Source organism: Meles meles, chromosome 11 (genome assembly GCF_922984935.1).
Source record: "Meles meles chromosome 11, mMelMel3.1 paternal haplotype, whole genome shotgun sequence".
In the NCBI taxonomy this organism is placed as follows: domain Eukaryota; kingdom Metazoa; phylum Chordata; class Mammalia; order Carnivora; family Mustelidae; genus Meles; species Meles meles.
Window position 1 is genome coordinate 23,976,948 of NC_060076.1, and position 10,775 is coordinate 23,987,722.

Sequence of the window (10,775 nt, forward strand, 5' to 3'; positions counted from 1 at the left end):
CTGAGGCGGTGGGCATTTCTCTCAGACCTCCCTGGTGGTTTCGATGCTCAGGGACATAGAGAGATGATGCCATGTGTTCTGTGGTTATTTGCAGAATCTGTCTTCCCCCTGACCCATTATCTTGCATCACTGTTTACTGAGGAGGGACTGGAGGCCAGACCTGATTCTAGGAACTGGGACCATAAGGGGTCGGCTGGCGGGCAAAGAAGGCTACTCCGTAGGCAGTGGCGCCATTTGTCATGGTGGCATCTGACACGCTTGCTCCATTCACCTGTTATCTGCCTTGATGTTTCCTTGTCAGGATTATGAAGAAGCTGTGCTCTTACTACTAGAAGGAGCTGCCTGGGAAGAAGCTCTGAGACTGGTAGGAAAACCTTTAAAATCCTCCCTGTGTTCGGTGCTTAGCAGAGTGAGACTGCAGGGGACAAAGGTCAGCTGGAATCCCTTGTCTCGGAGGCAAGCAAAATTAAGTCAAAATTGTGTAGGTTCCTGCTCTCAGGATAAGCAGTATTTTTAAAACCATTTAAAAAATGTATTCTTGATGTTTGGAGTTAGTTTTTTGGATGCGAAATATTACTGGTTTTTACTGAAATGACTTGAATGTTTATTAGCTACCTTGTAGAGGTCTGCTTTTCTTGAAAATAACCTGGTGACCTCTGAAAGTCATCCATTTCCTTCCAAATGTCTTACCTGTACAGTGACACGGAGTTTTCCTGCCTAAAACTACAGTCTTTTTCCTTTTAGGTTTACAAATATAACAGACCAGATATAATAGAAACCAACATAAAGCCTTCCATTTTAGAAGGTAAGGGTTACATCTCGGAATTCTACATTTGGAAGTGTTGAGGTGGGGAAGCGCGAGAGACGGATACTGCCTGTTATTACGTCCTTTAGTCAGAGTTGATCAGAGTTCTCCACTGGGTGTAATACTTCATTCTGATTAGAATTTTTAAATATGCTGTCAGATGGTTGTATGTAAAATACTTGAATGTTAAAAATGTGATAAGATACGGTTAAGAATCTTTATATTTTTAGACGTGCCTAGGTGGCTTAGTCAGTTAAGCATCTGCCTTCGGCTCAGGTCATGATTTCAGGGTCCTGGGATTGAGCCCCGCCTTGGGCTCCCTGCTCAGCAAGGAGTCTGCTTCTCCCTCTCCCTCTGCTGCTCCCAATGCTTGTGTATGCATGCACACACTCTCTCTCTCTCTGTCAAATAAATAAAATCTTTTTTTAAAAATCTATTTAAAAAATCTATATTTGGGAGTAATTGGTAAACTTGAATATGAACTAGATATTAGATAATACAGTATTCTGTTAGTGGCCAGTTTCTTACATATTATGCTAATGTTAGATAATATCCTTTTTTTTTTTTTAAAGATTTATTTATTGGAGAGTTGGGAAAGGAGCAGAGGAGCAGAGCAAGATAGATTTTTAAGCAGACTCCCTGCTGAGTGTGAAGCCTAACACAGGGCTTGATCCCACAACCAATGAGATCGTAATAATGTCCTTATTCTTTTTTTTTTCTTTTTTAAAGATTTTATTTATTTGGCAGAGATCACAAGTAGGCAGAGAGAGAGGAGGGGGGAAGCAGGCTTCTTGCTGAGCAGAGCCCGATGTAGGGCTCGATCCCAGGACTCTGGGATCATGACCTAAGCCGTCCATCTAGCCGTCTCTTGCTTGGGTTTTCTCCCCTAATGAGCTCCTAGAAAAATGCTGACTCTTCATTTGCGTAGGCCTCATATCTATGTTTCAGAAACATCTCAGTGACTGTCCTGTTTTTGTTAACAGCTTCCTGTATACTCCTTTTCTTTGCTAGTCTGCTCTTGGGTATCGAGTCTTTGTTCAGGTGATTTTACTAATTTAGTGCTAGAGGATGTTCTAGGATGATGTTGATGAACTCTGAAATTTGAAATTCAATGTGTAGTTCATTCTCCTATAACAATGTAGGTTAATTCTCATTAAGGAAAAAAAAATCTTGCTTGGAAAACCTAGTAATCTGTTTCTTTTTGTTAAATTTTTATTCCCTCACTGCCTTACTTGAGTGTTTTTCTCTTTTACTTAAACATCTTGCTCAAAATATTTTCCATCCGCACCCCCAGCCCACAAGAATTATATGGCACTCCTGGACTCTCAGACAGCCACATTCAGTCGCCATAAAAACCGTTTATTGGTGGTTCGAGAACTCAAGGAGCGGGCACAGCAGGTGAATCTGGGTGAGTGTCTACATGAAGACACTGACCGTTGGGCATGGTGGGGATATATCCTACTTTGTCTTAGCTACTTATTGTGCCTCCTGCACTGTGATCACTGTGCTGGGGGATGTTTAAGTCCTTCGTGAAACTCCTTGGGGACTGTGTATGTCTGTGTTTGTGTGTGTTGGGGAGCGCTGGGGGCAGGACCAAACATGAATGGGAAGAGCTCTGCCACACATGCCCTGCACCCCCACCAAGCAGAGCAGAATGAGCGTCCTTGCCTCCAAAGGTTCCTTTGCTTTCAGAAAGAAAAGAAAAGGAAAAATAACCTTGGTACTGGTGTGCTGGTGTATGGTAGTAGTAACTGTATTTAATATTATCTCATTTCACTTTGAGATCGACTTTCTAATAATTTTCACCTATCCTCAGCTATGCCCTGGTGAACTATAGTCCACTACCCTGTTGAAGGTAAACCTACATCATCGGGGAGTTTTCATTCTGTATCTGGTTCTTCTTTTCTAGATGATGAGGTGCCCCAGGGCCAAGAGTCAGACCTCTTCTCTGAAACTAGTAGTGTCATGAGTGGCAGTGACATGAGCGGCAAATATTCCCACAGCAACTCCAGGATATCAGCGTATGTATCATGTTTACGTAGCACATTGACGAGGCCCTGGGTATATGGACAGAGTGCAAGTAAGGAGGTCAGTTTCTCATCCAGACAGTGCAGGGCAGAGAGAGGACAGTTCTCAAGGCCAGGATTTGGTGTGCAGGGGCTTTCCCCACATACCTAAGAAATTAGACTTGGTACTGAAATGTTTTTCTACTGCAGCTTTGTGGACCGTGTGTTTGTCTGTACCCACAAGGCCCTTACGCTGGCACTCAATTTTTATGACATCTGATTTCATTCATTTAACAAATATTAGGTGACCAGAGTATGTGGGCACTTAAAAAATTAAAAGTTTATAAAGGAAAACGGTATCAGGCATCTTCAGTTCCAAGTCAGGATTAGAAGAGATTATTAATATAAAATAAGTCATCATGCTTATGCAGTGTAGCATTGGGTCAGAAAACGCATATGCTAGTTATAGTGGATATTACCAAAGTTTTTAAGGAGGTGTGGGTTATAAGAGTTTATTGTCATCCTTGGGAAGCATAAAACAATGCAAGATATAGTATATTTAAACTGCATCATGATGGGAGGCCTGGGTAACTCAGTCGGTTAAGTGTCTGCTCTCAGCTCGGGTCATGATCTCAGAGTCCTAGGATCGAGCCCTGCATCAGGCTCCCTGTTCAGGAGACTGCTTCTCCCTCTCCCTCTGCCTGCTGGTCCCCCTACTGTGTGTGTACACATGTACGCGCATGTTTTCTCTCTGTCCCTCTGACAAATAGATAAGGTCTTAAAAAAATAGATAAATAAACAAACTGAATTGTGCTTTAGGAATTCAGAATAGAGATTTATGAGGTTATATGGGGTGATCAGAAATTGCAAGAGAGTCAGTTAGAAACTGGGCTTTTCAGGGGCTCCTGGGTGGCTCAGTGGGTTAAAGCCTCTGCCTTCTGCTCAGGTCATGATCCCTGGGTCCTGGGATCAAGCCCCACATTGGGCTCTCTCTGCTCAGCAGGGAGCCTGCTTCCCCCCCACACCCCCCGGCTACTTGTCATCTTTTTCTGTCAAAGAAATAAATAAAATCTTAAAAAAAAAAAAAAAAAAAAAAAAGAAACTGGGCTTTTCAGAGTCAGGGTGAGAGTCCCTGACAGGTGGCATAATTAAAGACCTGAGCAGGAGAGATATGGGTGTCATGTATATTTTATTATATCCAAATTTCAATGTGCCGTGTCTGTGTCTCATTTAAATTACTTTAGATTTGTTTTTCATTAGAAAATTTAAGTTGGGGGGTGCCTGGGTGGCTCAGGTTAAGGCCTCTGCCTTCGGCTCGGGTCATGATCTCAGGGTCCTGGGATCGAGCCCCACATCGGGCTCTCTGCTCTGCAGGGAGCCTGCTTCCTCCTCTCTCTCTGCCTGCCTCTCTGCCTAGTTGTGATTTCTCTCTGTCAAATAAATAAAAAAAAAAAAAGAAAGAAAGAAAAAAGAAAATTTAAGTTGGTTTTTCTGTTGTTCCAGCTCTCATTATCAAAAATATAACCTCTGTATTTTAATTAAAATTTCAAGGCCAGACACGACTTTTTAGGGTTTTCCTTATTATTTCCTGTGTGTAAGACTTGCCTTTCCCAAATTTATTTTAGCTGTCACTCCCAGCACCTCATCACCATTTTCCCCCAAATACACGTACCATCTATAGAGTCTCCGGGTTCCCAAAAAGTTGGTGGCCAACAGGTACATTCATTTTAATCTGTTCAGTGCAAAGAGAGAGCCCCCCCCTTTTTTTTTTTTTAAGATTTTATTTATTTATTTGACAGAGAGAGATCACAAGTAGGCAGAGAGGCAGGCAGAGAGAGTGAGAGGGAAGCAGGCTCTCTGCTTGGCAGAGAGCCCGATGCGGGGCTCGATCCCAGGACCCTGAGATCACGACCTGAGCCGAAGGCAGCGGCTTAAACCACTGAGCCACCCAGGCGCCCAGAGAGAGCCCCTTTTATAACATCTTTCCAATTTCTTCTAACAGGCGGTCATCTAAGAATCGCCGCAAAGCAGAGCGGAAGAAGCATAGCCTCAAAGAAGGGAGTCCGCAGGAGGATCTGGCCCTTTTGGAGGCCCTCAGTGAAATTGTACAGAGCACTGAAAAACTGAAAGGTATATTCTCAATACCGATGATTCTTGCCCCCAAGAAAGGTAAATGGCTCGCACAGACAGAGTTTAGCAGATAATTATGATACAGTTTTCCCAATTTGGGGAAAGACAGACTTTTGGAAGGAAGTATCATTTCAGGGCACGTTCCTGAACCACCCTCAGCTGGGAAGCTAGGAGCCTTCTTCCACTGGGCCCTGCCTAGCCTCGCTGGGAGACATTAGTACTGAAGCTGGGGAAAAGGACTGTGAAGACACCCCTTCTTGCTGGAGCCCCAGCGTGTTCCTTTTCCTTTTTTAGTAGACAGGTTGAATTACTCCAGCATGTGGGGAGAGGAAAATGTGGGAGATGGCAACTGCAGTGTAATATTAAATATTTTTTTGCTTGGGAAAGAAATTGTGTTACGATCCTAGCAATGGAGCTGGGGACCTAAGTTAACCACTTTCTCGAATTTCTTCTCTCTAGATGAAGTATACCATATTTTAAAGGTGCTCTTTCTCTTTGAGTTTGATGAGCAAGGAAGGGGATTACAGAAGGCCTTTGAAGATACCCTCCAGCTGATGGAAAGGTCACTTCCAGAAATTTGGACTCTCACCCACCAGCAGAATTCAGCTACACCTGTAAGTTTTCCTCAGAGACAGAATGTGCATTTTTTAAAGTCAATTCACGGGTTCTTAATGTTCACACGATCTCTTGAAAGTCAAAGCCAGAGTTTTCCTTGTTCTTAAAAACATGATATGCCATAGTTACATTATTCTAGGCTTATGTTTAAGCTGTCACTAAGAAGATTTTCTACTTGAGTACACCTCACCCTAGGTTAAGTTTGCTTTTGTTTCTCCTTTCCACGTGAAACAGCTGCTGTGGAGAAGATAGGCAAGTTCAGCTGTTGCCCCAGTCTTCAATGAGATGAGAGTAGGGGAAAGAGGGAGACAGGGCCAGAGCTGGCCTCTCACCTCCCTGCGCAGACTTTGGATGGTATCAGTGTTTTGTTTTGTTGTTTTCTTTTTTAAAGATTTTATTTATTTGACAGAGATAGCAAGTAGGCAGAGAGAGAGGAGGAAGCAGGTTCCCTGCTGAGCAGAGGGCCCGATGCGGGACTCCATCCTAGCACCCCGGGATCATGACCTGAGCTGAAGGCAGAGGCTTTAACCCACTGAGCCACCCAGACGCCCCGGTATCAGTGTTTTTTAAAGTAACCCAGACACAGGCCCCTGGGTGGCTCTGTCAGTTAAGCATCTGACTTTTGATTTCGGCTCAGGTCATGATCTCAGAGTCATGGTATGGAAACCTGCGCCGGGCTCCACACTCAGCACAGAGTCTGCTTGAGATCCTCTCCCTCCCTCTGCTCTGCCCTCCCTCCACTCACACGTGCTGTCTCTCTCTCTCTTCTCTCAAATAAATAAAATCTTTAACAACAAAAAAGTAAACCAGACAGTTGCTTTCCCTATTGTTTTATGGATTATCTGACTTGTCGCTTCTACTCTTGTTACGAGGAGCTTTGCCGCTCATGTTTAAGGCAGCTGTGTCCTGTCAAGAATTCTGATGTGTTGTCATCTGTTTATTGTGTGAACTTTGCTCAGTCTCTCACACCTCGAGCCTGTTGTTAAGAGTTTCTGTTCTGATTTAGAAAGGCTGGTGTGTCAGGTACAGTCCATTAAGGAAAAGAACCACAGCTATTATTTTAACAGAGAGAATTTAATATAGGGAACTGGTGGAACAAGTATTGGACAACTGAGAAGGCAAAAGGAGAACACAGAGAAGGAGCGCTGAGTTGGTAACTATGAGGGAACAAGGAAGAGTTTGGGTTTACTATAGTTCAGAAGCTTGGAGGTGGGTCCCTACTGTGCCGGTTCTTGACCCTCTGAGAAGGGGTGCCAGCCAGCTGGTGCTGATACTTCTGAGGGGCATGATGGCTGTAAGTGTAGAGAAATAAGGAAACTGAAATGAATGGCTACTACCAGGGTAAAGAACTGTTGAGTGAAAGCTAACAGCACATTCCTTTTCCTCCAGCCTTGTACTCTTCCTCTGGTGTCTGCTATGGGCAGAGCATAACGAGGCAGCGGACAAAGGGCAGAATGTTTTCTCAGGTTCCCAGTCCCAGCATCACAGGCTGGGCAACAACCCACAGAGAAGGGTTCGGAGCCTAGAGAGAGACTGGTTTTGAACTCCTTGATTAGAAACACATAAGCTTTACTGGAGCCTTGATTTCCTCATTTACAAATGGGGCTGTACTTCCCTATACACTTCACTGGAATGTTCTGAAGGTTAGATAAGAGGGTAGATGTGGGCACATTTTGCATACCTTGAAAATCAAAGTTGAGAATCAGCACCCTACAAATACTTGAATTTATTAAAATAGGTATTTCATAGAAGAAATGTGATCATCATCAAAACTGTAGTGGTTTTGAAGCTTAGCAATGCATAATACCTGCTCATGCTCTCCCCTACCTCTTCTATTCAAATCATAGTAATTTTTAAAAAAACATTTTATATGTTTTTTAATTTTTAATTTTTTAAATTTAAATTTTACTTAATCTGCAGTGCAGTACTGGCTTCTGGAGTAGAACTTTGTGATTCATCACTTACATAATTTACCCAGTGCTCATAACAAGTGTCCCCTTTCATCCCCATCCCCCATCTAGCCCATCCCCCACCCAACTCTCTCAGTTTGCTCTTTATCATAAGAGTCTCTTATGGCTTGTTCCCTGCTCCTTTTTTTCTTTTCCCCCTTCCCATATATTTATCTGTTTTCTTTCCTAAATTCCATATATGGGTGAGATCATAAGGTATTTGTCTTTCTCTAACTGACTTATTTCGCTTAGCATAATATACTTTAGCTCTACCCATGTTATTGCAGATGGCAAGATTTCATTCTTTTTGATGGCTGAAGATCATACTATTTCTGAGACACTAACTTTAATAGTCTTCTGGGGAAAATGGCCAGAAAATCATGGGTTTGCTTTGGTTGGTAAATTAGGGTAATGGCACAGATGCAGGTCCCCTGAGTCATGTGAAAGTGCTTTGAGCAGGACATTGCTGCTGAGAAGGTGTCCCCAAGGGTATGCACGCTGAGCCAAGAGAAGACAAAGCAGACGGCCTGGTGTGTGTCCCCCTGAGCCTTATACAAACGTGGAATTCCTGTGAAGGGTCTGGTTTTACCTTGAACACGTGTGCACAGTTTGCGTTCTGCTCCCTGATACATGCACGTATTTGTTTTAATATCAAAATTCCCACAGATCTTTTGAAGGCATTTTGATGCTCTGTGTATTCTATAACCTCTTGTACTCCTTCCCTGAGGGTATGGCTTATATTCCTTAAGATTTTCCTTTTTTTATTTTCCCCTCATCATTACCTTGTCTTCTGGAAGAAAGGAGATTTGGAGGTCTGAGTTGAGACTGGAACACCTGGCAAAGTAAAGATCACTAAGGAGAAGAGAATTACTGTGCTTGATAATTTGAAAATGACTTGCTATTTACTGCTGGTAGAAACTTGGCCTTTGGTATCTGCGGTCATCAGAAGTGTAAAATAATCTTTGCTGATCTGCTTTCTGCTTAGGTTCTAGGTCCCGATTCTACTGCAAATAGTATCATGGCTTCTTATCAACAACAGAAGACTTCAGTTCCTGCTCTTGGTTAGTATTGTTTTCTCTTCAAATTATCACAGTATTTGGCAGAAGGAAAATCTTTCTCTAAGTGTCGAGAAGGTCAGCGGTGTGAGGAAAGATCAGGTATTGACAACAATTTTCCCTCAATTTTATGAGTATATCTTTAATAAAATTGACTTAGTGCTTCTAGTTTTGGGAACCAGAGGGGTGGGGAACCCAACATGACATTAAATGCATAAATTTTTAAAAGATCATCTGACATACACTTGTCCATACAGGCACACCATAGTTGAAGTTTGAGTCCAAATAGTCCAATTTATATATATATTTTAAGGATTCTCCCAAGTCATAATTTTTGGTTCTTGGCAGTTATGCGTTGCATCTTGGGGGCATTTTCATAACCATCTTCAGGATTGACAATATAATTTGAAAGCAAATCCAAAGAATGTTAGCATTTTACTTGCATTTCCTATTTAAGTTTACCGAAAATGTTTTGTTTTATTTTTTATTTGTTGTCAGGGGAGATGATTCCTGATTAGATTGCATAGCCCTTAAATTTTAAAGCCCCAAAGGCTCTTTTTAAACTTAGAAACTTTTTTAAAAAAGATTTTATTTATTTATTTGACAGAGAGAGAGAGAGATCACAAGTAGGCAGAGCAGCAGGCAGAGAGAGGGGGGGAAGCAGACTCCCTGCTGAGCAGAGAGCCCGAAGCAGGGCTTGATCCCAGGACCCTGAGACCATGACCTGAGCCAAAGTCAGAGGCTTAACCCACTGAGCCACCCAGGCACCCCTAGATAGAAACTTTTGACAGATCAATTTGGTCTTTGAGTATTTACCCTTTAGGTGGATCAATCAAGCATACCAGCCTTTTAGCTTTCAAAAGTTAGTGGTATGTTCTGAAATAATTGGGAGTTTTTACTACTGTAACTTGCATTTTCCAGAATTTTTTTTTCCTTTAAATGCTGTGCTATACTAGCTCTCTGATGACATTTGAAGTAGCCGTGGGTGTTTACACTAATTTTGAAGTTTAATAGTTAATGTTGCTACCAGGAACAAATGAGCTATTTCCCATCCAGCTTATGTCATGTATTGGGACAGTAGCTGCCGTATTCCTAGCTCCCCTTCTTCCTGAAGGCTGACAAGCTGCTTTTGCTATCAGTCCCAACATATACTTAGTTCTGAGATGCTGAGAATACATCTTGGACCAAGGCAGCTTGGTCATTGCTCAGTTTGTACTCTGCAATCCAGCTGTGATTTCCGCCCCATTTTCCTCACTACTGGCCTGATGCTGAAGTCTAGTCACCTGGAGTCTAGTCACACCTTTCCTTGGAGTATCCTGGTGGCTTTATCGAAGAGCACTTTCATTTTCCAGCTGAGCCTTAGAGACGCTATTTGAGGCTCCTCATTATCTGAGTACATAAGTATTATCAGTGTCCTTGTGGTTACAAGATGGCATAGGAAAAGAGAGGTTCTCATAATCTAAAAATAGGCATATGAACTACTGACAAAGTCCCCAGCACTGTTCTGCAACTGCTCCTCCCTAGCCAAGGGAGGAGTTAAGTATGCTCAGACGGCCTACACATGGGATCTGTGATTTGATAGGCATTCTCTCTGTTTCATGTTCCATGTTTACATTGCAGTATTGTGCAGATCTGTTGTAAGTCTTGCAAAAATGTAGGGTTTCATAAAATGGATTAAAGTATTTCAAGACAAGTGCTTGAATCATCATAGCTGAGTTGGGCTTGTTATAATTGATAACAAAGTAACTGCTTCAAGTGGGGATGATTTTGACTATCAAAAGATTAAGAAAAACCCTTGGAAAAATTGATAAGACCTTCAAAGTATTTTTGCAAAAATAACCCTTACACTGTGAAATTCAGACATGGAAAGGTGAAAGATGTCATGGTTTGTTGTCATAACAGTTTGTCAGCACAGTTCTTTCCTGCTAAAAAGTCAGTGCTTGGTATTCTTAGTTAAGTGTAGATATCAAAATTGTGCTTATGGTGCTCGCTTCGGCAGCACATATACAAAATTGTGCTTATATCCAAATTTTTAATGAGAATATTTCCATAACTTTTTAAAAATTTACTTATTTATTTATTTTAGAGAGAGAGAGCAAGAGAGAGAGTACAAGCCAGGGGGTAGAGGCAGAGGGAGAAGCAGACGCCCACTGAGCAGGGAGCCTGATGCAGGGCTTGATCCCAGGATTCTGGGATCATGACCTGAGCCAAAGAC

The 10,775-nt window shown here is 42.3% G+C and overlaps 1 protein-coding gene across 1 annotated transcript in view; it reads left to right on the forward strand.

The window, feature by feature from the left end:
* The window catches only part of ELP1 (elongator acetyltransferase complex subunit 1), a 59,721-nt gene that overhangs the window by 44,184 nt on the left and 4,762 nt on the right, over nucleotides 1–10,775 (forward strand). Inside the window, exons 30-36 of the mRNA XM_046022025.1 lie at nucleotides 302–364; nucleotides 745–805; nucleotides 2,100–2,213; nucleotides 2,715–2,826; nucleotides 4,814–4,941; nucleotides 5,401–5,555; nucleotides 8,491–8,566. Coding sequence (XP_045877981.1) covers nucleotides 302–364; nucleotides 745–805; nucleotides 2,100–2,213; nucleotides 2,715–2,826; nucleotides 4,814–4,941; nucleotides 5,401–5,555; nucleotides 8,491–8,566 — 709 coding nt within the window. The remainder of the gene's footprint in view (nucleotides 1–301; nucleotides 365–744; nucleotides 806–2,099; nucleotides 2,214–2,714; nucleotides 2,827–4,813; nucleotides 4,942–5,400; nucleotides 5,556–8,490; nucleotides 8,567–10,775) is intronic.